The sequence below is a fragment of the Eumetopias jubatus genome, unplaced genomic scaffold (assembly GCF_037043125.1).
Source record: "Eumetopias jubatus isolate StellerSeaLion01/CBP00866 unplaced genomic scaffold, mEumJub1_p1.0 scaffold_1, whole genome shotgun sequence".
NCBI lineage: Eukaryota > Metazoa > Chordata > Mammalia > Carnivora > Otariidae > Eumetopias > Eumetopias jubatus.
Window position 1 is genome coordinate 144,859,799 of NW_028274807.1, and position 26,662 is coordinate 144,886,460.

A 26,662-nucleotide genomic window follows, 5' to 3' on the forward strand; every position below is an offset into this window, starting at 1 on the left:
AGGGTTTTATTTTACAGCTAAAACATTGGTGTACTTTAAAAAAAACTTATTTCCAAAATCATTACTGCTAAGTATACATATGTTTCACCCACTGCTGTCATTTGTTACTTTCAATTCAGCTTCTTGAAGCTAGGATGGCACAGAATTTAAACCAACACATAGTCCACCAAAGCCCATTAAATATTCTGTGTTGACATCCATCTGGCCTGTAACTTGACGTCAGATTACACGTAATAATAAAATTTGTTAATTGGTCCTTCTACAATATAGATACTTTGTAGAATAATTTTATTTGGGCATAAAGAATCCTAGGGGCCTCTTGTGTGTAAATAGCAGGACTTTCCCAAAATACTTGGATGCTTCAAAAAGAAATGATCTTGTCAGTGTCCTGGCTTAGCTAGTATGCTATAGTTATCAGATGTAACCATTAGGGGAAGCTGGGTGAAGGGCAGCTGGGACCTCTCTACTGATTTTGCTGAGCATGGAGCCTGCTTAAGGTTCTCTCTCTCTCCCCCTCTCCCTTCCTCTGAGACTTAGTCAGTTTGGGCTGCTATAACAGAGTCCCATAGACTGGGTGGTTTATAAACAAGAGAAATTATTTCTCACAGTTCTGGAGGCGGGAAGTCCGAGGTCAGGGTGCTGGTATGGTCGGGTTCTGGTGAGAGTCCTCCTCTGGGCTGTATCCTTACATGCTGGAAGGAGAGCAAGCCAGCTTGCTGACCTCTCCTCACAAGGGCACTAATCCTATTCATGCGGGTTCTATTCTTATGACCTCGCTCGTCTCCAAATACCATCACCTTGGGGATTTGGGCTGCAACTTATGAATTTGAGAGAAGGAGCACAAATACTCAGTCCATAACAAGACTATCAGCATCTCAAAATAAAAAAATTTTTTAAAAATTAAATGATCTTTTGGATCACTAGATCTTAGCATTATGGCTGGAAAGTGATTTTACACCATTGAAAAGTAAAGAGATACTGCCCTCTGGGAAAAAAGTGCCCTTGCATTGATGTTAGCATATTTATAATTGTAAAGATTTCTTTCTCTCTTTCTTTCTTTCTTTCTTTCTTTCTTTCTTTCTTTCTTTCTTTCTTTCTTTCTTTCTTTCTTTCTTTCTTCTTTCTTTCTCTTTCTTTCTTTCTTTCTTTCTTTCTTTCTTTCTTTCTTTCTTTGAGAGAGAGCACAAGTGCAGACGAGGAAGGGAGAGGGGGAGAGAGAGAGAACCTTAAGCAGGCTCCATGCTCAGCACAGAGCCCAATGCAGGGCTCCATCCCACAACCCTAAGATCATGACCTAAGCTGAAATCAAGAGATAGAGGCTCAACCGACTGAGCCACCCAGGCACCCCTCAAAGATTTCTTTTAAAAAATCCTGCTTACACTGAAAATGAAAGTGATGGTTACTTCTGGAGGGTGGCCTGGGGAAGAAGTAATTTTCATTTCTTGCATTTCTTTACTGATGGAATGTTATACATAAAGTTTTATTGCTTTTATAATTTGGGGGCATGGAGTGCTGGCAGTGGACATTTCCTTAAACAGTGACAATACTCATATCACTCAATGAAAATGTTCCTGAATATTCTTCATTTTTGGAAGGAAATCTTACTCCGTTTTCAGTGGTTCTGAGAGTTATGTTTTAGGAATAATTTCAGCAAGGGAATAAATTTTAAACATCAAAACTACTATTTCTACCATTCTGCTAAATAAAAGTAAACTACTAAATTAAAACTGAATCTTCGCATGCATTTCTCCAAGTATTCTAGATCTCTTCATGAAGGATTAGACAGTCATTATAATTTTATAAAGTAACATTTTTATATTTTCAAGATCAAAATATATCAAATACAGCCACAGGCAGGCCATACACCATAAATAATTTTGTCTTTCCAGCACATGATAGCACTATAAATATTGAAAGATCTTAATAATTTTTGGCTGCAGGGTACATTGCATTTTCCAAACTAGTCTTACAGTAGCTGATCCTATTAAATAAAAAGATTCTGGAATCATTGCTGTATTTGGAACACTCCCTGGCTTTTGATCATATTTACCTCCTTCTTCATTTCCCCCTGCCTAGTAGGTTATTGTAACTCTATCATTGGCTTTTTCTTTCCCCACCATAATAAGGGCCAATTGCTGATTAGCTGATAGGCTCAAGTGTAATTCAGTAAATAGAATGAAATCACTAAGACTGGGCTTAATCAATGTATCTCGATAAGAAATATCCATCCTTTAGTGACTGGTTTTCAATTCTTCAGTGAACAGTTCCTGAGTACCTACCATGTGTCAGGTCCCGTTGTAGGCGTTGAGGACAGAAGGACAGAAAGAAAAGTTTGGGGATCTCCATAGGGAGACACCAGCACTCAGTGTGGCCTGCACAATAATTGGGGTGACTAGGTAATACATCCTCTAAGACAGCGTTGAGAGTCAGAGGGGACACAAATAATATGGCATCTAGGCAAGACACGTAGACTCAGATTGTCCCTGGTTCTAATGGAAGTTTATACAACATGCTATAAAAAAAAATAAAAAGGAAGGAACTGGCTGGAAAATCAGAACTGGAATAAAAATCACCATCCATTTCGGATCCACCAGTACTTTAAAGCTATGCTCTGAAAAATCATGTGCAACTAAGTTATTTAACTTGTAAAGAATCTTCCTTCAAACGACTATTGTATGAAAGGCATTTTTTAAAGATTTTATTTATTTATTTATTAGAGAGCGAGCGAGAGAGAAACAGCATGAGAGTGGAGAGGGTCAGAGGGAGAAGCAGGCTCCTCGCTGAGGCGGGAGCCGGATGCGGGACTCGATCCCGGGACTCCGGGATCATGACCTGAGCCGAAGGCAGTCGCTTAACCAACTGAGCCATTTTTAAAATCAAGGCTGCCCAGCATAATTTTTTGAAAGTTGTGTGGGCATTTGGATATATGGAGAAGGTTAAAGATAATTTGTTCCTGGAACAAGTATGCCATAGATCTATTCATTCCATATCAAAAGTTAATAAACCAACTCTAATGGAGTAATTATTTGAAAGCTCCCATCCAAATCTCTTTTTCACCTGTTGCTATTCCCAGGACTCTTTAAAACTGCAACCCTAGCCACAGCAATTATATATGCTTCTCCGGTTTAAGGAGTAAATTAATTTTGCACGTAATTCCCCCCAAAGATCTATATGAGAGGCAATTCTATTTTACACTTTTTTTTTTCCAGAATGGCAATAAATAGTACAACACATGGATATGAAGCCACACCTTGCTATGGTTAAAATGTCAAGCTCTTTAAAACCTGCTTGCTGAGATAGTTCCAATCCGAAAAACAAAAAGGTTTTCTAGAGGGACTTAGTTAAAACCCTGTAAAGTAACTTTTTTGCATATGCCTTTAATGACTGTGCCTATCAATAGTTGTGTTTGTTTCCACAAATCAGCTGCACTGGGGAAAGGTGGCTGTGGATACTCTGTCTACAGAGGTGTTCGGAGGGAACAAAGTCTTGTTTGCCATCCAAACACGCCACTCCAGCAGGCGGGTTGGAAATGACATTTGCATGTGTGTTGCAGCTATCTGGGCAGTGGGTCCATTGTGAAAAAACACCTGGATACACATTACCTGATATTTTGACAAATGTGGATTGTTCCTGACCTGGAGGCGGGACCCAGGCTGCCGGAGGGAAGAGTACTGAGTTTGTGTCCTAGCTTTGGGCACTCACCCACCGAGCTCGCTCTTGCATCTGTGACTTGAGGGTTTGGGGCTCCATGGGCTCTAAGCCTCCCTCCCACCTTCTTAGCCCAGTCCACGGCCTTGAGACAACGTGTCATTGGGAGCAGCTGAGGGGAGCAAATTTTCTTTTCAGATGAGCTTTCGGGCTTAACTAGACGGTGCAATGTGCCAAAGAGGACAGGGGGAGGTGATGGAGGAGGAGACGCCGTAACCCCCACCTGGATGCACAAGGCTCTGCCCCCCGCCTGTGAGTACACAAGGGCTGGCTTTCGGTGGGATACTTAATAGCATAAAGATTCAGGGTAATAATATAAAACCTCAGAAGTCACCTACAGTGTTGCCTCATTTCCCAACAAATAATCATGATTATTATCACCCAAATATGATAATTATTTACCACTGATAAAAAACTTTAAGTAGACAAACCCAGGTCTTGCGGGGTCAGAAGCTTTTGCAATCTTGAGGGCCATCTTTAAGAAGGACAATACACAATTATAAATACAAAATTAGGCAAGAAATGTAAAGACATTGGTAGGGGCCCTCATAGAGCTTTTGGAAGGATCTGTGCAATTGAGGAGCTTAGAATGTAAGCATCTTTAAGGTAAGTCTACCTCTGCTGGGTGCTACTAATAGCCTTAGAATGTAAGCTCCAGAAGGGCAGGGATATTAGTCTATTGTCTTCACCTCTGCTCCTCTGCCCCACTCCCCCATGCCCAGACCAGGGCTTGCACACAGTGGCTGGCTGCTAAGTACTTGTTGCACAAATGAACGAAGGGAGAACATACTATCTAACACTCCTATGTCCAGGAACTATGCTGAGTGTTTTACATGTATGAGCTTATTTGATACTTGCCATGACACTATGAGATCATAATTGCCAATGGTTATTGTTAGTTGGCGCCAGGTGGTGGCTGTTCTCAGTGCTTGACAGTGTTAATAGAATTCTGACAAGAGCACTAAAAGGCAAGTGCTTTTATTAAGATCCTTGGTTTCCAGATGAGGAATCCAACGCACAGAGCAGTTAAGTCAGTTGCCTAGGGTCACACAGCTGGAAATGGCAGAGCTGAGATTCTGGCTTCAGAATCTGTGTTTCTGGCTATGCCCCTGCCTCCCAGATAAGGCACAGACCCAGCCATTTGCATTTGCCTACGGTATACACACCTTGGACACCACAAATATTGACTACCTACCAGCAAAGGAGACAAACGTGTCTCAGCTCAGCCCTTATTAGAATCCAGTCGTAGTTGAAACACAAGAGAAAAGTAAGAACTGAGCTGCAGTCACACTGTAAACCTACCTGGAAAAAGGGGGGAAATGTTGGGTGTCTTCCCATTCCCAGGATGGTGCTTTCCGGGGTTCTGGGGCAGTTACGTCACCACTGTCGCCTCTCACCCCCACCCCCTACTCTTAGCCCAGCCTGGGCTCAGCCCAGGGAGAGAAACACTTTCCCAGTCAGGCTAATTGACATAAATAGATTTTAAAATCAGATTGGAATATATTTATGCCCCACTCCCTCCACCACCACCACCAAATAAAAATTTGGCTCTGATAATATCAAGGAACTTGGATTCAAGACGTATTTATAAAAAGGAATGACTGGGCCATCCCTCCAGGGAGAGTCATCCATTTCCTTGTATTTGGGGAATGTTATTTAATCTTTTTTGAGCCTTTACTGGTTTCCCACTGAAAAGTAAATCGGGACAACAACACTGAGGGGGATTATTCTCGTCGCCCTCTGGATCTCTTCCCCACCCCCCCACCCCCCGCCCCCGCGCCACTTTTCCATCCTGCTCTGGCATCAGGCTGCCTTGGGTAGCCAATAGGGAGCCTCAGCAGGTGGCTGGAAGGAGGAAGGACGGGGGAGACAAGGTCAGGGTGTTCATTCTTCCAGCATCTTCCCTGCAAGGTCAGCAGGACCTGGCTGCTTCAGCTTTCGTAGGACAGCAACCCCCACCCCCACCCCCAGCCCCATCACTCAGCCTCTCCTGTTCTCCCTCCCCCAGGCCCAGGAGCAGTCACAGCGCCACCTGGTCCTCTCCCTGGGGAACTGCACCCTCCCCCGCAGGTTCTCATTCTTGTCACAACTTCCTAAATAGTCCCTCTGCTCCGCTCTTCCCAAAGGACCAAATCTGAGTGTGCCATCATTTTCCAGCAGGGGCCCTGAGGTGGGGGGGAAGGGAATTTGGAAGACTGTTCCTCCTGCTGGCAGCTAAAGTGAGCCAGCTGGGCCCTGGGTGGGGAAGGGAGGAGAGTGGGTATACAGTTGTCACATGCTCCTGCTTCCTACAGCCTAAATACGTATCACCTGTGGCAGGCGAGGACCTGGGTCTTTGGGCGAAGGATTAGTCTTAAAACTGAAACTGCTTAAGGGACCCCAGCTGAAAGACAACACTGTTGGTTATTAGATAATTCTGCAAGTGACACCGCATACATAAGTTCATGATTAATGGAATAATTATTATTAATGGAATAGTCCATCTGCTTTAAGTTAGCATCATTAAGATAAAAAATGTTAACATTTTGAAGTAGGAGTTAGTGACAAGTCAGTTTTTAGAAAGGAGTTTGTAAACCCTTCCCTGACTGACCCCTCACAAAGAGCCGGTCCATAAATATTTGCAAACCATCTATCTGATAAGGGGTTAATATTTAAAATATATAAAGAACTCCTACAACTCAAGATCAAAACAAACAAACAAATGATCCAGTTAAAAAAATGGTGCTGAACAGACATTTTTCCAAAGAAGACCAACAGGTACATGAAAAGGTGCTCAACATCGCTCATCATCAGAGAAATGCACACCAAAACCACAATGAGGTATCACCTCACACCTGTTAGGATGGCTTTTATTAAAAAGACAAGAGACAATAAGTATTGGGGAACATGCAGAGAAAGGAAACCTTTATATACTGTTGGTGGGAATATAAACATTAGCACAACCATTATGAAAAACAGTATGGAGATTCCTCCAAACAAACAAAACAAAACAAAACTTGCAAGGTCACAGCCCTGAGCGCTTGACCATGCCAAGGAGAACGATAGTGAAAACATTTCTTGAGTATTTGCTACATGCCAGACACAAGTCTTTTATCTGTACTCACAAAAACCTGATTAGAAAGGAGGTACCGTTATTAGTCCCATTTTTCAGATGAGGCCCTTGAAAGTTTAAGTAGCATGCACAAGGTAAAAACGTTAATAGTGGCTATTCTGGTTATCTAATGCTACATAGCAAACCACCCCAACAGCTAGTGGTGTAAAACAACCACCATTTTATCATGTCAGGGACTCTAAGGATCAGGAATTCAGACAGGGCAGTACAGAACTGATTTGTTTTTGCTCTATAATGTCTGGGAAGACTTGGCAGTGGGGGCTGGAATAATCTGAGAGTTCTCACTCACTAGTCTGGCCTCTGGGCCAAGATGTCTCCAAGGCTGGGCTTACCTAGGACAGTACTCCAGAGTGCCTAGACATGGCCTCTTCATGGGGCTTGGGCTTCCTCACATCTGGCGGTCTCAAGATAGTCACACTTCCTACATGGTAGCTCTGGGCTTCAAAAGTGAGAATTCCCAGGAAAAAGGTGGAAGCTGCCTAGCCTTTTATGACCTAAGTGTCCAAGTCACATATCATCACTTTCATGCACACACAAAAGTGGGACATAGATGAGGGGACATGGACCCCTCTTGATAGGAGTATCAATAAATTTGGAGCTGTGTTTTAAAACCATCACCATAGTGGAACACAAATTCAACACTAGCCAAGACATCAGATGTGAGTGACGCCCTCTTGGATGCTCCAGACTGGTCCATCCCCCAGTCGAGCGACCTCAGCTGATACAACAAAGATCAAAGAAATCACCCAGCCAAGTCTTCCTCAAATTCCTGACCCACAGAATCCGGGGTAAAAAAAAAAATAGTGGTTGCTTTCAGTCACTTAGTGTTGGGGTAGTTTGTTACACAGCAATAGTCAGGGGAACACATGCTTCTATTTCATGTAATGCATATGGCAACCACTATTGCTTCCAGATTAGGAAACCAGGGCAGGAGACATTAAATAACTCACCTGGCACTGCCCAGCTAATAACTGGGGCTATCTGAGCAAGCAATCCCTGTTCCTTCTACTGTCACACACTGTTCTAGAGGATGAGAACAAATCTGGATTTAAAAAACTGCAGAATGCTAAAGATGCCCTGGGATGCCTCCCTCATGCTTTTGTCTGGACCAGGCTTGTTCAAAGATTATTAATTATGAAAACAAATACCTCTCCCCACGGTTCTAGGGCTAGACTCCAGTACTTGCTTCTATGGATTCAGCCTCAGAAAGTTCTTAAAGAAGTGTTTGTTTATGATTTATACTTCCCTGGGCTTCACGGAGGACAGGAAGCAGCTGGAGAGAGCAACAGGTTTATTGTCACCACATGGGATGCCCCTCTGGAGCAGGGATGGGACTCTCCTTCACTACCCTCCCACAGACTGATTTCCCATCTCAGTTAATGGCAGTTCCATCCTTCCTGATGCTCAGGCTGAAACCTTGGAGTCATTGTCAATCCTTTTTCTCACACCCCAGCCAACCAACAGCAAATTCTGTTGGCTCTATTTTGAAAATACCTCCAGAATCCAACCCCTTCGCACCTCCTCCACTGCAACCACCAGGATTAAGCCCCCATATCGTTCTGCTGGATTACTGGGGTCACCTCCTCACTGGTCTCCCTGCTTTCTGCCCCCTACAGTCTATTTACAGGAGTGGTCCTCATAAAACCCACCTCTGAATGAGCTCCTCCTCTGCTTGAAACCCTCCAGTGGCTTCCTCATCTCACTCAGAACAAATGCCAAGGTCCTCGCTATGATCTAGAAGACCAAGATTTGTCCCCAACACCACTCTGACCTCATTCCTTCTGTTTACCTCTTACAGCTGCATCAGCGTCCTTTCTGCCCTGGGATGCATCTCCTTGGGGACTTTGCTCTTGCTGTCCCCTCTGCCTAGGGGATTCTCTCCCACATCCTCCCATGGGCATGAGCCCCATGGCTCCCCTCAGATCTTTGGGGTAGATGCTGCCATTCCCAAGAGGCCCTCCCTGGCCACCCTAGCTGAACAGCATATACTCCCTTTCCTCTTTCCTCCATTATTTTTCTACATGTCACTGATCTCCATTCACAATTTATTTTTTTCTCCCTCTCTGGTATGTAAGTTCTATGAGGGTAGAGATTTTGTCTGTTTTGTTCACTGTTTTCCACACAGCATCTAGCACAGTTCTTGGTGTGTAATTGGTACACGATTATTACTAATGTTGTTGAATGAATCGAGTCAAAGACTCTCTTGAAAAATCTGATGACAGCAAAGATCTCCTCAGATAAATGCCCAGACATGCATGGTTCTGCAGACAATTTCTGGGGGCTCCCAGGTCCCCAGAATCTGTGTAGGTTAAGAACCTCTGTTTAGAATGGCAGTTGAAATAAAGGAAATCTAACCTCTAACTTCTAGAGAGCTGAATGCCTATCTCTAGTTAGATGCTGGTTAGACATGAGTCACTAGTTAGATTATTCATATATTGATTCAAGCAATATTTACTGAGTGCCAGCTATGACCAAGGTCTGTGCTGATCCCTGGGGAATAGAGGTACCTGTCCTCAAGGCACTCAGTACAGAAAAAAAGACTGCCAGGTGAACACCTAATTCTGACAAGGTCATTCCAACAATAGGGTATTGTACACGGTCTAATGATGGCATAAGGGAGGCCATGACTAACTCTTAGGTGGGGCAGGCCCTGGGGCAGGGTCTTGAAGCATGAATAGGAGTTTGTCTGGCAGAGACTAAGAAGAAAAGGCATCCAGGCAGAGGGTCAATAAGCACCACAGCATCCACAAAGGGAAAGCTATGCATTTGGTCTAAAAATTCATCTTGAACACAACTTAGTTTAGGTTTTCCCCAGAAGCAGACCTGAGAGAAGGAATTGAGCATGAGTAGTCTACCTTTGCATCTGAAGGGAACATGAGAAGAGAATTGGGAAGTGATAAGGGGAAGGGACGGCAGCCAATAAAGAGGGCATTGTTAAATTAGTTATAGATTCTGAACACCTGAAGCTTAGTCCCTCCAAAAAATGGTATGCAACACATGACATAGAATTCTCCCATCCCAGGGGCAAGAGAGCTGGGGTATGTACGCTCGGATTCCTGAGAGCCATCCCTGAGGGCTGCATCTCTGTTTTTCAGCTCAGTCTTCCTCCCACAGTCCAACTTCCCTTCAAACCAATTGGGATGCCAAAGGGAGGTAGGATTCTCCCAGTTGTCTTGAACCAATCAGGGTCCAGCCATGGGGCTATGAGTGGAGTCAAACTTATTCTCCCACTATGGCCATCCCATAATGATGGGGGATATGATAAATGTTGGAGAGGTAACCTCAATGTCCACCCAACCCATCCTATTATACATGTACTCATCCTTCAACTTCAAGACCTGGTTCAAAGAAGATCTAAGGAACCGTGGCATATTTTCATAGTTCCAGACGGCTGCTCATTTGAACCAGATTTGGGGAGATGACCAAGCTCCTTGTTCATTCAGTCTTCTATCTCTGGCTGCGCCATATTTCGCCAGCCACTGATGGCTAGAGCCCCTCATTGCCACCTACCTCCCACAGATCTACGTTTTCTGGTTTTGAGTTTCAGTATCTGCCTCAACCCATTTTAGGAAACATGATTCCTCCCCAAGGGGGGAAGAAGGAGGGAGTTGAGAAGATTGAAAGGTGACAATGAAAAGCCCAGGATTGGGGGATGATGGCCATTCAGGGGAGAGCACAGACCCTTTCCTGTGAGGCTAATTTCGAGGATAATAAAGCAAAGGGGTTCCCTCTCCCAGTAAAGGTCACCTTGTTATAAAAGGACAATTGTTCCATAGTAGTTTTCAATTATTTCCCTCTGATGATATCTGGCTGAAAGAAAAAAAAACCACATGAGCCTGCTTGATGGGCTCTGGAGTGCTTTTTGGTTTAGCTGCTCAGAGCAGGGGCAAAGCATAAATTGAGCAGCCCAGAAGGCGGAGCTCTTAGGCAAAATGAAAAATCTCTCTGCCCTGAGACATCAAAACAAGAAAAAATGGCATTCTGTGCTGTGGACACAGAAGTGTGCCTCAAAATGTCTTCCCTTTTCCCTGCCTTCAGAAAGTGGCTTGGAGAGAACTCCAGGCTGACACCTAGGGGTGCAGCTCTAGAGAGGAAAGGGCTAGAGGATTAGGCATACAGTTTCCAAATCAATACTCATAAAGATTTAAGTTGAATCTTTGGGGCTGTATTTTGCCTGGAGCTATTTACCATCCTTAAGCCTAAGTCAAATAACACAAATAGGATAACTACTTTCTCACAGTTGATTCACCAACCTAACAGAGGTGGGATTTGCAGTGTTGGCTTCCCTAAATTATTTATTTATTTATTTTTGGTTGAGGAGAGGGGGTGTATGGGAAGGAAAGACTGTTACGGCCATGGTTCTCAAATTTTGCTGCCTACTATGGTCATCTGGGGGGCTCTCAAAAACCCCAATATCCAGACTCTACACCAATTAAATCAGAACCCCTGAGGGTGGGACCTAGCCTTAGTAGTTTTAAAAACGGGTATTGTACACGGTCTAATGATGGCATAAGGGAGATGACTCCCCAGATGACTCCAATTGCAACTGTTTGAAGACCAGGGTCTTAGGGTAGTGCTTCTCAAATTCCAGTGTGTACACAAGGCACCCTTGGATCTCGATAAAATGCGGATTCTAGTTTCGCAGGTCTGAGGCGAGGTGCGGGGCTGAGACTGTGCAGTTCCAAGAAGTTCCCAAGTGATGCTAATGCTGTCAGTAGGGGAACCACTCTTCACGTAGCGAGATCTTCAGATGTTTCTTTAATGTAAGAAGTGACAAACCGTAGAGCAAAGGGGACAGCCTTTCTGAACACACAATTTCATGCTTAAAATCTTTCTGAAAGAGTTCTTTGCTGTTAAATACATTGCAAACACCTTACTATGGCCTACAAAGAATCATCTGGGGGACTTCCCTGAAACATTGAGGCCAGGATTCCATCGCATTTAGACCAATTAAATCATAGTCTCTAGGGATAGGGCTTGGACTTTGGTGGTTTAAGTTTCCCCAGGTGATGCTAATGTTCAACTAGAGTTGAGGATCACTTTACTAAGTCATCTGGCCCCTACTGCTTCAATAGGAATGGTTTTGTCCCCAAATCCACATGGTTGCAGTGCATCTATCATTGTTGATTGGATGAGGAGGTAGGCAAGGGGCTTAAGCCCTTGCTAATTCCGTTCCCTGGGAATTTGGGAGGGAGATGCAGATTCCAGCTTGGTCTGTCTGCCCGTGTTAACCCTGGAGATATGAGGGGGGAGGTTTGAACATTTTCTCCCAAATAGACCAGGAACCAAGAAAGTTGGTCTCCTGCAGGAAAAGAAAGAATTCAACAGTACTTTGGACTCGGGGGTCTCCAGGTCTTCCATCTTGAGGCTACACGTGGAGAGAGCAAGTGAGAATCCCAGTGACCACTGCCTTTGTCTCCAGAAGAAGACCAGCTTCCAGGTTAGGGGGGCTTTATGTAACCATCCCCTGCAAGCTGGAAGGTCTAATGTGACCAACAAACCTTGAACATAGTCAACCTTTCAGGAAAAACCTCTAAAACTCAGGTTAAACACAATATTTCTGTGCTGTCAGCAATTGGCTTTCCTCCCTCCATTGTTAAGATTCATGAAAATGAGAAGACACTTTGTAAGTTTGATGAATAAGGACTTTGGGTTCTCAAATTGATTGTATTGGGAGAGGAGTCATCAGCCCTGAATTTCTGCGGCTGTGTTGACTAAATCTACACCCTCTGTGGACTTTGGGGTGTTTAATTGTTTGTCTTGTCTGTTTTCTCATCTATGAAATGGAACTAAGGATACCGATCTGATCAGATTGCTTTGAAGAGTAACTAATAAAAGGGTTATGAATCACAGATGTTGTGGAAATGCCTCTTATGAGTAAGTCACCTTTCCCCAGAGCATTGCTGTAGAAGAGTGAAAAAGAGGCCTTTGGAGAAGTTTGTTGAAATCCCACCCTATCTACATACCAGCTCTGTGTTCTTGGGCAAGTTACTTAACCACTCTGAGCCTCAGATTGCTCATTGCAGATACTGGCTCACAACATCTATATGCAGAACTTTGTGGGGAGTGAATGAGATAACGTGTGAAGACACTGGATATATAGTAGGTGCTTAGAGACCTGTTTCCCTTCCCTCCACGACCTCACTCTTTACTTAAGATAGATTAATTGGGATATATTAACTACCCGTCCCTCCCCAAATAACTGTGGTTAAAATCAGATAAAGTCTTTCTCTCTTCTGTAACAACCTGAGCATGAGCAATCCAGGCTGATGGGATAGTGCTATGATGCTGGACACACAGTCTCCTTCTATCTTGTCCTGACATCCTTGACATGCGCTTACATCTTGTTGTTTAAGACGGCAGGAAGCAGGAAGCAGGAAGCAGCTAGCAGGAAGGAGAGAGGGGGCAACAGAGAGCAACTCTCTCGCCTTTGAGGCCATGACCTGGAAGTTCCACTCACATTTCCTTGGGCTGAATGTGGGCCCCACTTCTGGGGCTGCAGTCCCAGCTCTAGCACTTGCTTTCCATGTGGTCTTCCTAAGTCACGAAGTCTTTGCACCTCTGTTTCCTAACACTACCTGTGATGGTGAAAATCAGATGGGCTATATGTCTAAAGCACTTAGAATAGTTCCCTGGCACATATAAGAGAGCAAGCTATTATTTTTATTTCTTTAGGCACTTGGCCACACCTAACTACAAGGGAGGCTGGGAAATGTCGTTTAGCAGGTGGCTGTGTGTCCAGCTAATGCTCTGAAGCTCTGTTAGTAAAGGAAAGAGGGGAGAGGGGACATTTGAAGACAGCTTGAGTCTCTGACGTAAGAGTTGCCAAAATAATGAAAAAGACTGCAGATGAAAAGTAATTGAAATTTCTAATGTGGGCCTAAAAAACCCATGTAAATTCCTTGGGTGGTGGGGTGGATGTGACCCATTATAGAGATGGAGACAATATTAAACATATCGTGTGAGGCTCCGTGCTACGCTCTGTCTCTGTCATCCATGGTGACCTGTGGACAGGTCTCATATTACTCTGGTCTTATGAAAAGGACCACTTCTTTTTACTCCATTATCTCCTCAGATTTTGTTGAGTGCTTCCTCTCTGCCAGCACTGGGCTAGGTGTCCATGGTGGACTCCATCTTTGCTGGCACTACCATCATTCTCTCGCGTTTACGATATGTTTTGAGGATTCTGCAGGCAAGGCACCAGAATCCCCCATTCTGAAAAGCACAGATGCACTGAAAGCAGTCCACCTGCTCCTTCTCCAGCAGCCTCCACCTCAGAGCATGCCAGGAGGCCTAACTGGCTTTTCTGGTCACAGACAGAGTCACCAGGGAGGGGAGGAACCAGAGTGCAGTTTGTCATCCAGCAATAACTCTGAAGCTACTATGAGTTCAGCTTGTACAAACAAGGCCAAGCTATCCAGGCTCAGAGCCTCTCCTCCAGCCCCCAAAGCAAGCACATGCCTCGACCGAAGGAACAGGTACTAATCTTTGCGCAAAGCAGATCTGACCGCAGGCATTAAAAACCTAACAAGGTGACATTTGGCATTGTAAACAGAGAAGTGATAGAATTTCTAGAGCAAACCTACAATACACTTTACCTTTTATTGGCCCACGAGTCTTCAAGAACGTATCTCTTTGTACAAATCTGGTATTTTATTGGTGCTTCTTGGACTCTGGATAAAGACTCTAGCTACCTTTAGGTTTCTCAGCTCCATCATCTCACCTCAAATGTTAATCATCAATAAGCAAACCCTCCAATTAATTCTTTCTAAAGCAAAACCACTTAATAAGCAAATATCCACTCCCTAAATTCCTTGCTTTTTTTAAAAATACTTTTTTGAGAGAATGCATGCGCATGTGCTCGAGTTGGGAGGAGGGGCAGAGGGCGAGGGAGAGAATCTCAAGCCAACTCCCCACCTTGCACAGAGCCCCATGCGGGGCTCCATCTCATGACCCCGAGATCATGACCCGAGCTGAAATCAAGAGTTGGATGCTCAACTGACTGAGCCACCCAGGTGCACCAACCTTGCTTAATGTGTTCCTCTTAGAATCTTCTGGTGAGACACATTATGGGTATAATTGCTTTGCTTTTTCATCTCTGCTAAATACTTTGGTACAATTCTGCCTTGACTTTGGAAGATTTCTGGCACTTCTTTGGGTGTAGTCAACTTTTAAAGGGCAGATCTTTACTCATCTAATACCTTGGGCGGAAGAATTTGTACATGGGTGCCTAATTAACGCTAATGAATAAAGGGCATTAGGACCTTCAAATTCACCTCTGTTTCAAATTGTTATGATTGCTTAGAAGTTTTTCAGTCATACAAATAAAACCTGTAGGTTTTGGCCCATGGAGCCTTGAGAAGGTACTATTAACAAACACAAGATACTTTTAGCAGCTGCTGTCTTCCCACTTCCCACCATTCTCTGGAACTTCTAAAATGGCTTCTCCTAACTGAGTGGATCTCCTCTCTGAAACTGATGTCCACGTCGCTTGGGCCTCATCCTCAGACACAGATCTCTGGTGGGTTTCCGTCTGCTTGTGATCTGTGCTGTTTCCTTGTTTGAATGTGATAAACAGGCCCCTGCGAGATGTGTTGCAGGAAACCTGGTCCCTTCCTTCAACAAACCTGTTATTTTCCACTCTGCAATCTGGCATGGGGGTCAACTAGGCTGTCTTATGGGAGAAAGTTAATGGTACCTACCCCCCACCCCCCCAGTCCTCTTACTGATTTTTGGTTTTGCAAAAATAGTGTTATGTATCATCTATTTAATTTTCTACTGGGTTATAAAAGAAATTGCTGAAAAAGTAAAAAATCTGCAGACCAGAAGAGCCTCAAGTATCTGATCTTGACTTTATTCACCCCTCTAAGAAGATTATATATACATACATAAGCACGTGCGCACACACACACATCCCTGTGCCTCTGAGTCTCACACAGGAGTGGGTATGGTATGACCTCCAGATGCATAAATCCTCATTGAGAGAATTTCTCCATATCTTCACTTTGCCACGTGCAATTTAATAGATGTTTATTTACCAAATGGAGAAGGAGCAGGAAGGGCCCATTATTTTCTACCCTGGAAGGGTAGTAGCTCTACCCTCTAGCCACTCTCTCAGAAAGCACACTGGTCCAGCGCTTCCTGATGGGGGGTGGGGGGTTGCCTCCCTGCTCCTGGAATTTCCTTCTCTATCCCCTTAGTCTTTGCTTAGCTAACTTTGAAGGGCCCTTACAAATAGTTAAAATGTCTGCTCCTTGGGGAAACTGTCTCTGGACCCCAGGCTAACCTTGCTGCTCCCTGTCTGTGCTGGCTGCCCCTGGGCCCACCCCTGGCCTGGTGGGGATCCCACCCTGCTTGCTCTCCAGCTCCTGATGACATCTTCACTAAGGGAAGGGACAGTGTCTTACTGAACGGTGTAGTGCACCAGTGCATGGCGTCTCGTGGCCAGTGGATGAATGTTTCTTGAGCCAAGAACACAGCCAGGATCTTTGGAGAGTCCATCTTTCTCACTGAGATCAAGACCCCTAAGATTTTTTTTAAATCAATGACTTCATAGAATTATTTAAGGAGTTGAGCCAGCGAATGACACAAAATAGGCCAATAATAAGTTAGTTACTATTTAGTTATTACTATTATTTTCCAGGAACCCCTACTTCTAAATAAGCTGATTCTTAGCATCCCTTTACCTTTTCCCAATCTTAACCTTCCTTGGCTTCAGAAAACCCTCTCTTGCCCTTGGCACCGTTCCATTTATTTCACATTTCACTCACCACTCTCCTTAGAGTTCCCTCCAGCTATTCTGCTCTTAGAGTCACCCTCTCTACCTAAACTCTGCATGCCCCAGCCCTCTACAGGGCCTCCCAGAGGAAGCTGGGGGTCTGAAGGGCTAGAGAGGGAGAAGGGGGCCTTCTCGCTTTGCCTGAATCAGATGGGACCAACTGATGGTTCTCAGATATATTTGTTCGGCCGAAAAAGGTGGAATATACAGTTTTAAAATAATGTACGTTGGCTGCCCATATTTAAAAATCAGGATTTCTAATGATACTAGGGCCCAAATTCTTACATGGTAACAATCAGGTGGAGCAGAAGCCCAGGTGGTGCCTTCAGAGCATTAGAGCTCTTTTCCACCACAGACCCCACTACTCCCTATTACAGCCTCCGCAACTGAGTTTTGAAAGTTGGGTGCTGATTTTATTGCATTTCCAGATTCCCAAATGTTGCTTTATGGTAAGAGGAAAGTGAAATATTTCTGGTTCCTGTGTGTATTCTGTACTAAAGCATTAAAAATGAAACCCAGGAGGTCATACATTTCAAAAAACAGGAATGAATATACTCCTTTGTATGGCTGAAGAACTTTCTACAAAGTTAATATTTAAGCTCAAGGGTGCCTGGTTCAGAAGAATACAATTCAAGAAGCCATTCTGAAACAAATCTAGCCTGATTCACTTGTCTTACCTTATCTCCTAACCCCAGAGGATTTAAAACCTCTGCTCATACAGATAGAGCCTCTTGGAACCCAAACAAACCCCAGATCCAGAGATTCATTGGCAAATGGATTTGGGCCGTATCTCCACCTGTTTCAAACTGAAGACAGACCAGACTGCCTGGTAGCTCTTGGACTGGAGTGGAAAGTACATTCTTACTTCTCAGCCAAGCTCCTGGTTTTCCTACAGGATGTGTTCATAAGAGGAGGGGAAGCAGGAAGTTGTAGGGTGGATAAACCACAAAATCAAACGTGTTTGGAAAATGTGAACTACCAGTGAGTGGAATTAGGTAACTCTATTCTTAATCAACCATAAATTAAAATTATTTTTATCTTAACCTTTCCTTTTGAAATAATTTCAGACTAACAAAAAGTTGTAAAATAAATAAATGAATAATGAATAAAGATTTGCTGTAAACTTTCACCCAGAGTCCCCAAATGTTAACATTTTACAGAACAAGAGTACCAGGATTATAACCGTAGACTTAACATTGATACAATGATGTTATATAACATACAAAGTTTATTCAGATTTTACCAAATGTCTTGCTAATATTCTTTTTCTGACCCAGGATACAATCCAGGATTTCCCATTGCGTTTAGCTGTCAGGTCTCCTTAGTTTCTAGCAGTGTGGAATAGTTCCTCGGTGTTTCTTTGTCTTTCATGACCTTGACACTTAATTTTAAAACATCCCTTAATTTTGGTCTATTTTTTCCTCATGATTAAATTTGGGTTATTTTGGCAAGAGATTCACAAAAGTGATGCATCCTTCTCAATGTATCATATCAGGACGTTCATGCTGTCTGGTAGTACCTTTGATGTCTGGTGGTATCCCACAGGTTTCTCCACTGCAAGGTTACTTAAGAATTACAAAGGGAAAATAGTATCTTTTGGAGAATCTCTGAAAACATACTGTATGCCCAAAGCAACCTACAGATTCATTGTAATCCCTATTAATATCTATGACATTTTTCAGAGAACTAGAACAAGTAATCCTAAAATTTGTAGGGAATCACAAAAGACCCCAAATAGCCAAAGCAATCCTGAGAAAGAAGAACAAAGCTGAGAGTATCACAATCCTAGATGTCAAGACATACTACAAGCCATAGTCATCAAAACAGTATGGTCCTGGCACAAAAATAGACACATAGATCAATGGAACAGAATAAAGAGTCCAGAAATAAACCCACACTTATATAGTCAATTAATCTACAACAAAAGGAGACAGGAGTATACGCTGGGGAAAAGCCAGATTTTTCAATAAATGGTATTGGGGAAACTGGACAGCTACATGCAAAAAAATGAAGCTGGACCACTTTCTAACACCAACCGCAAAAATAAACTCAAATGGATTAAAGTTCTAAATATGAGACCTGAAACCATAAACTCCTAAAAGAAAACACAGGCTGTAATCTCCTAGGCATCAGCCTTAGCAGCGTACTTACAGATATGTCTCCTCAAACAAGGGAAACAAAAGCAAAAGTAAACTATCAAGACTACATCAAAATAAAGGCTTCTGCACAGTAAAGGAAACCATCAACAAAACAGAAAGGCAACTTACTGAATGAGAAAAGATATTTGCCAATAATATGTCTGATAAGGGATTAATAGCCAAAAAAAAAAATATATATATATATATATAAACTTCTACAACACACAGACACACACACACCCACCCAAATAATTTGATTAAAAAATGGGCAGAGGTTCTGAACAGACATTTTTCCAAAGAAGACATACAGATGGCCAACAGACACACGAAAAGATGCTCAGTATCACTAATCATCAGGGAAATGCAAATCAAGACCTGAATGAAATATTCTCTCACACATGGCTAGTATCAAAAAGACAAGAAATAAAGGGGCATCTGGGTGGCTCAGTCGGTTAAGCATCTGACTCTTGGTTTTGGCTCAGGTCATGATCTTAGGGTAATGATCTCAGGCTCATGAGATCAGGCCTCACATCAGGCTCTGTGCTGGGCATGGACTCTGCCTGAGATTCTTTCCCCCCTCCGACTCCCTCCTCTTCTGCTCCTCCCCCCCCATGCACTCTCTCTGAAATAAATTTTTTAAAAATCTTAAAAAAAAGACAAGAAATAACTAGTGTTGGCGAGGATGTGGAGAAAAGGGAACCCTCACACACTGTTGGTGGGAAGGCAAACCAGTGCAACTACTGTGGAAACAGTATGGAGGTTCCTCAAAAAGTTAAAAATAGAATTATGATATGATCCAGTAATTCCACTACTGGGTATACAAAGAAAACAAAAACACTCATTGAAGATATATGTACCCCTGTGTTTATTGCAGCATTATTTACAATAGCCAAGACACGGAAGCAGCCCAAATGTCCATAAAGAGACGAATGGATATGGATAGAATATTACTCAGCCATAAAAAAAGAACAAAATTTTGCTATTTGCCACAACATGATGGACCTAGAGGGTATTATGCTAAGTAAAAGTCAGACAGAGAAAGACAAATACCATATGATTTCATTTGTATGTGGAATCTAAAAAACAAAAGAACAAACATAAAAACCAGACTCTTAAATACAGAGAACACCCTGGTGGTTGCCAGGGGGGAGATGGGTGGAAGGATCAGCAAAATAGGAAAAGGGGATTAAGAGGTATATGGACTTGTAGTTATAAAATAAGGAAGTCACAACAATGAAAAGTATAGCACAGGGAATATAGTTAATAATACTGTAATAACATTGTGTGGCGACAGATGGTGGTTACACTTACCATGGTGAGCACTAAGTCATGTACAGAATTGTCAAATCACTATGTTGTACGCTTGAAACTAATATAACATGGTACGTCAGCTATACCTCAATAATAATAAAAAAAGAAAATGACTTTATAAATGATAACCCCCTTGTTCCTCTCTCAAACAGCAGGTAGAAATGACAAGGTGTGCACTTATTTCATTAAATTATTGATGAGCCCTGGGTCCTCATGGAATGGCTTGGGCTCCATGGACCCTTGAAGTGCTAGGTCTCAAAACTTGCTTGTTGGGTGATACCGTCTTTTTAAATTTTTATTTATTTATTAGATTTTATTTTATTTATTTTGAGAGAGAGTGAGAGAGCACAAGCAGGGGGAATGGCGGGCAGAGAGAGAGGGAGAAACAGACCCCCCGCCAAGCAAGGAGCCCAATGTGGGGCTGGGATCACGACACTTAATTACTGAGCCACCTAGGTGCCCCTGGGTCATACAGTCTTATGGAAACCATATCTCAGATTCTGTATAAACCCTCTACCCCATTACACGCCACATATCTCCCTCATTCCATTCAAACAGATCACCTTAGATTCCTCTGTATCTATTTGCACATGGCCTGCTCATCCTGGCACTGTGGTGTCACTTGGGCTGTTCCTGTAGGCTCCTTCTCCTCCATTTTTATCAATTACATGCTTCCCACAAGTCCCCACTCAAAGCTTTGTTCTGCATGAAGTCTTTTATGGGAGAGTAGGGCCTATCTTTTCTTTCTTTGCTATTTTTCTGCACTTAAGAATAAAGTTGGGTTTCAATATTCATTTAATACCTCCTATGGTTTGGGGAAGGCAAAAAAGGTTCGTTCATAGACCCTCAAGAAGTGGAAAAGAGAAGTGCACAAAAGTAATGCATTCTGAGGCCAAGAAGAAAAGAACAAGCTTTATGGCTATCCAGAGGAAATCACAGAAAAAGGAGGCTGTTGAGCCGGATTTTGAAGGATGCAGATTTTAAGCTGTGGGTGAAGGTAGGAAGCTCGCTTTCTTTCTTTTCTTTTTTTTTAAGATTTTATTTATATGACAGAAAGAGACACAACGAGAGAGGGAGCACAAGCAGGGGGAGTGGAAGAGGGAGAAGCAGGCTTCCCTCGGAGCAGGGAGCCTGAGATTCAGGGCTTGATCCCAGGACCCTGCGATCCTGACCTGAGCCGAAGGCAGACGCTTAACGACTGAGCCACCCAGGTGCCCTGGTAGGAAGCTGCCTAGGCTGAGAGTAAAGCTGGTTATAAAGTGGTCACACCTACAGAGATATATGAAAATGTATTTGGGGCTGGAATAGGAAGCATTCTAGACTGGTTGGGAAGAGACCAGTTGAGGCACCCTACAGAGGCACCCTTACGATGTGCACAGTGGAACGCGAGCCCAGCTTTGAGCCTGGGATTTCAGGATAATAATTCTGGCAGGAAGAAGGAGGGGAGTTTGGATAACGGCATTATTGGAGGAAGGAATACAGATCAGGAGGGTTCCAGGCAGAAGAGGAGCACCGCAACTTAGGCAGCAGTTGGAAAGTGGCAGCCCATTTGTCAGCATCCAGTGTATAATTGCTTCTTTGCGATTCTGGAATTTAAAAGGCTGAAAACTAATAGTTTCTTCTTAAGTTTGCAGAAAATTTATTTTATGGAAAACGTGACCTAAACTGATGTGATGATATTTATGGTCTTTTTTTATCCTACTTCATGGATCAAAAGATGGCCACCATTCATTTCTGCTTCTCCCAGCCAGAGGTGGTATCTCTTTCCCCCGTTTGAATCTAGGCTGCTCTTGTCACTGGCCTTGACCAATAGAATGTGCTGGAAATGGTTCTGTGTAGCTCTCAAGGCTGGGCTTAAGACATCTACAACTTCTGCTTTTGCCCCTCTTGGAATGTTCTGGAAGACAGTCGCCATGTAGAAGTCCAGAGACTCTGAGCCTACCATACTGTGAGGACACCCAGGTTTCATGAAGAGAGAGAGGCTACGCAGAGGAGCACTGAAGTGCCAGAATGGGAGCCAACAGAATGTCAGCGAAGCCTTTTTGGACTCTCTAGAACTGCCCAGCCATCAGCTGAAAGCTGCTGAGTGAACGACTCCATGCAACACAACACCGAGCAGAAGAAACTGTCAGCCAAACCCTGCCCAAATTCCTGACCCCCAGATTCATGAGTAAATAAGATGGTTGTTATTTTAAACCACTAATGTTTTGGGAGCGTTTATTACATTGCAAGAGATAACCCAAACACACACGTCATTTATATATTTTTTATTGCAGAAAATGACTGCATTTGATGAAAGAGCCACTCTAGACCTCACCAAGGGTGTTATGTAGGATATGGTCTGTGTGTATTTTACTTTTTTAAATTAAAAAAAAATCTGAATTTTGAAATTCACCTGGGCCCAAGGGTTTTTTTTTTTTTTTTTTTTTTTGAGAAGGAATTGTCCTTTGTATTACAGAAATAGAGTTGTCTAGACTTCCTTCCGGTCTTCCTGCATTCACTAAATGTCATGCGTGATGCCATAGACTTTTTCCCAGCCACTTTCTATGTGCACCCCTGATCTCCCCAGCTGCATGGCCAGGTTCTCTGAAGCAGAAGCTCTCAAACTAAAGTGTGTATCAGAGCTCCTTAGAGGGCCGGTTCAAACACAGCTTCTTGGGCTCTGTCCTGTCCTCAAGAGTTTCTGACTCAGTGGATCTAGGGTGGGGCTTGAGAACTTGCATTTCTGACAAATTCCTAGGTGAGAGAACCATTGCTCTAGGGGGGAGTGCCATTATTTCCATTTTTGTTGCATTTACCCACCAGCACAAGGTGCTTAGTAAACTCTCATGGATGGAGTTTCTCCAAATCCTCATCTTTATAATGCTGTTGAAGCCTTAACTTTTACTCCCTGAGGTAATCCTGACAAGGCCCTACACTTAAAAAGAAACGAATTCCTTGTTTTATTAGATTCAGTTTTTCTTTCTTCTCAACTGATAGGACATGGTGAATAAAATGTCCCTTCTGACCTCTTTTTTGATCTGTCTTGGAGCAGATCAGAGGGAAGGCCTTTCCTGTGACCTGGAAGCAACCTTCTATTTGTGACCAAATTATTATTCCTTTCCTTTTGGTGGTTTCCGAATAAAATTTGGTTCTTGCCAGCCAGCCTTTTACAAAAGAGAGGGAGGGACCACCCAGAAGATCCTCTTTTTGGCGAGAGGACCAGTCTCTCAGAGCCTGCATTTTACAGGTGGCACCACTGAAGCCGAAAGGGGTGGAGCCCACTGGCTCAGGGTCATACAGCTGAAACACGCAAGTGCCGCGTTGGAGCTCAGGTCTAACTTGACCCCGTAACAAGCTGTCTCACTCACGCGGCACCCTCATCCCCTCCCCCATCCCAGAAAAGCACAGCCCGTTTGACTTAACCCACACCTTTCAACCTTCCACCCCCCCAAACATTTCCTTCCGAGTGCGACGGGATGGTCACACCGATTCATCCTGAGCGGGAACCCCCCCCCAAAACTCCCCCGTCCAGTCTCCGGGCCAGGCGCCGTCACCTAGACTCCACGAATCCCCGATAAAGCCACTGCGAGCGCCTGGAAGAGTCTCGCCCTCGAAGCCCAGCGATTAGGTTGGTTCCTCAAATTGTTCCCGACAGGAGGGGCAGGAAATAACGCCGGCCCTCGGTGGCGGCCGCAGAGGGAGGGGGAGAAGCTCAGGCTGGCTCCCAGGCAGTCGCAGCGGCCTCGCATCGATCTCGGGTCTAAGGTCCGGCCGGGTCAGAGTTCCGGCGGCTCTTTCTCGCGTTGGAGTCACCTCTCGACCCCCGGCCTCTGTTATCGCGCAGTGGGTGGCTCCCGGGGCCTCGGAGCCCCTCAGGGGCCTCGCTTTCCCGGCGGCCGCGCAGCCCCGGCCCCGCCGCCAGGTGGAAGGAGACAGGTCAGCGGAGCAGACAGCACGAGGGGGCGGGGCCTGGCGGAGGCTGGGCGGGCGGGTTGCAGCAGGCGCCCGGGACCCCCCGCGCCCTCTCCTCCGCGCGGCCAGCCCCGCGACCCTGGCCGCACTGTACCCTGCAACAGGTGAAGAGGCGGCGGACCCGCAGCGCCTCCGCGGGGCGGTCCTTCTCCAGCCCGCCTCGCGCCCGCCCCTCTCCACGCCCCCTCCCCTCCTCCCGGCCTCTGGCGCCTAGCTCGGCCGCCCGGCGGTCTCCCCTAGCGCGGTCTCCTCCTCCTCCCGGGCCCCAGCGCAGCCCGAGAGCCCCGCGCCGAGAAGCGGGGGGCGCCGGGCACTCGCACGACACGCGCCGCGGCGGGACAGTCCCGGGGGGACGCCCCCGGCGCGCCTCCCTCCCCGCGCCCGCAGCGCTCCCCTCCCCCCCGCCGGTGTCCCCAGGGCTCCGGGCCGCCAGGGCAGCGCCAGACGCGCGGGGGGTCCCCGAGGAGGGGCCAGCCCGGCCGAGGCGCGGCGATGGAGGAGCCGCAGCGCGTCCGCTCGCAGACCGTCACCACCACTGCCAGCTCCTTCGCCGAGAACTTTTCCACCAGCAGCAGCAGCTTCGCCTACGACCGGGAGTTCCTCCGCACCCTGCCCGGGCTCCTCATCGTGGCGGAGATCGTGAGTGCCGAGCGCGCGCGGTTGGGGGTGGGGGGGGCGGCGTTGGTGGACTCGGGCGTCGTGCCTCCGCAGACCCGCTTCCAGGGAACCGTTTTTGCTCAGTCTTGCCTTCTTCCCAGAGTGCAAAACTCAGAGACCCCCCTCTTCGAGCGAGGCCCGATCACCTTGCGCTCTCCTGGGCAAGAGGGTCGTGACCCTCAGGATGTCTGCTGGGGGAGAGACCCGACTTGCTGGGCCCTCTCGGTGGTCGTGGCGTCTCTTGGGAGCGGGATGCTTGGTGGGCGTGGAGTTTGTTTTAATGACTGTCATGGACACCTGATGTCTCCCTTCCCTGATCTCCACGTGGATGGCTCCTCCCTGAAAGCAAAGCTTTCTAAAATATAGGGGAGCGGAGGGGACTTTTTTCTTTGCCTATTTATCTCCCTGGTAGTAAAATTGAGGTGAATTAAGAAACTTTTCCTGCGTAAAATCTGAGGGTTTCAGCCCCGTTGAGGACCAGAAGTTTTCCTGCCTGGTTTAGGCTCAGAACATTCCTGGGGAGGAGGCCTGCCTTGGGCATTCTCCTCTTCATAGGACATGGAGGCTAAGAGATCAAGTGATTTCTCCTGAAGTCCCAGCCAGTCCTTCTTGGCTGGAGCCCTGTAAACAGCTTGTGATGGCTACTGTTTATTGACCTCACCATGGGCAGGGGTCCTCTCAAGACCTTTAAATGCCTTTGTGCCCTCATGTAACCCACACAACAGCCCTACCCTGTAAAGGTGGCTTCAATTATTCCATTTTACATGGGAAGAAACTGAGGCAGAGCGAGGGGAAGTCAGTCATACCTGGGGGTGGTGGGACTGTGATTCAGCCCCAGGCCAGCCTGACCCCAGGGCCCTGCTCTTAACTGCTAAGGGGTATCCTTCCCAGCTGTCTCACCAGTCCCCTTTCCATTATATGTCACACACATTCATTTACGCATTTGTGGAGTTGAAATCTAGCTTATGTGGGGTTAGAGAATGCGAGCTATGGTGATATAGATGTGGCAGAAGACTCAGATGCTTTCTCCGAGAAGCCCCTAACAAAACCTGTGTACATCAAGTAGCTTCCCTGCTCCTCGGAAATCTCAGACCCCACCCCAGAATCTACTGAATCGATTCCCCTGCACATAAAGTTTGAGAAGCGTTGGCTCAGCTCAGCCCCTAGCTGGTTCCCGCAGTTGGTATTGAGGACTTCAGGAGACCCAATAAAAAAAACTAAGGTATTGGACTCACCTTGCAGGGCCTGGCTTATAGGAATTCGACAAATATTTGCTGTGTGAATGAAGTAGTTGGCAGGCTTCCCTGCTTGAGCAGAACAAACAAAGCTAAAGTCAGAGTTGGGGGCTTCTCCCCCAGGGGTGGTTTCGGATCAGGAATGAAGTAAAATGCCTCTTGTTTTCTGATTTCTGACCGATGTGCTCTATGTTCCATGCTTTTTCAGAAAATAGAAAAGTGAAGGACAAAATGTAAATGGCCCACAATCCCATCCCTAGAAATAACCACGAGTGGTTGATACTTTGGCATGTCTCTTTTTAGATCTCAATAAATTTTTTTAAGATGGAAAAACAGGTAAGAAAAATTACCCATACCACTACAATAGTTCAATTTTTATTTTTGACAACTATACATGCACATGTTTTAAAGAGTCAGTGTTAACAGGCAGAGTTGTAAGTTTGCCCCCGCGTCTCCTCACTTTCCAATCTCTTAGAGCCATAAACGTTTATAATCTGTTCCTTGATTTTTTCCCCCCAGTTGTAGGTGTTATCCACTGGCTTCCGCCTCTGAGAGAAGAGGCTTTAGCCCTCTTTGACCCATCCCCCCACCCTGTATTATACATATAGCCTTCCTGTCTCCCACAATATTTTGGGTGAGATTAATAACCAGTGTAGTGTTGACCTTAGGACACCATAGACATTGTTCTCAGTTGAGCCACTGAGTGGTCTATGAGCCCTTTTCCTTTCCTGCCCAATTTGTTTCCCTGGAGTCGGTAATTTTCTTTTTC

General features: G+C 45.1%; 1 protein-coding gene across 2 annotated transcripts in view; it reads left to right on the plus strand.

The window, feature by feature from the left end:
• Window positions 1-24,493: 24,493 nt before the first annotated feature.
• The window catches only part of CMTM8 (CKLF like MARVEL transmembrane domain containing 8), a 107,740-nt gene continuing 105,571 nt past the window's right edge, over window positions 24,494-26,662 (plus strand). For both annotated transcript variants that reach the window (XM_028107203.2, XM_028107204.1), the window contains exon 1: window positions 24,494-24,640. In XM_028107203.2, the coding sequence (XP_027963004.1) occupies window positions 24,494-24,640 (147 nt within the window). The remainder of the gene's footprint in view (window positions 24,641-26,662) is intronic.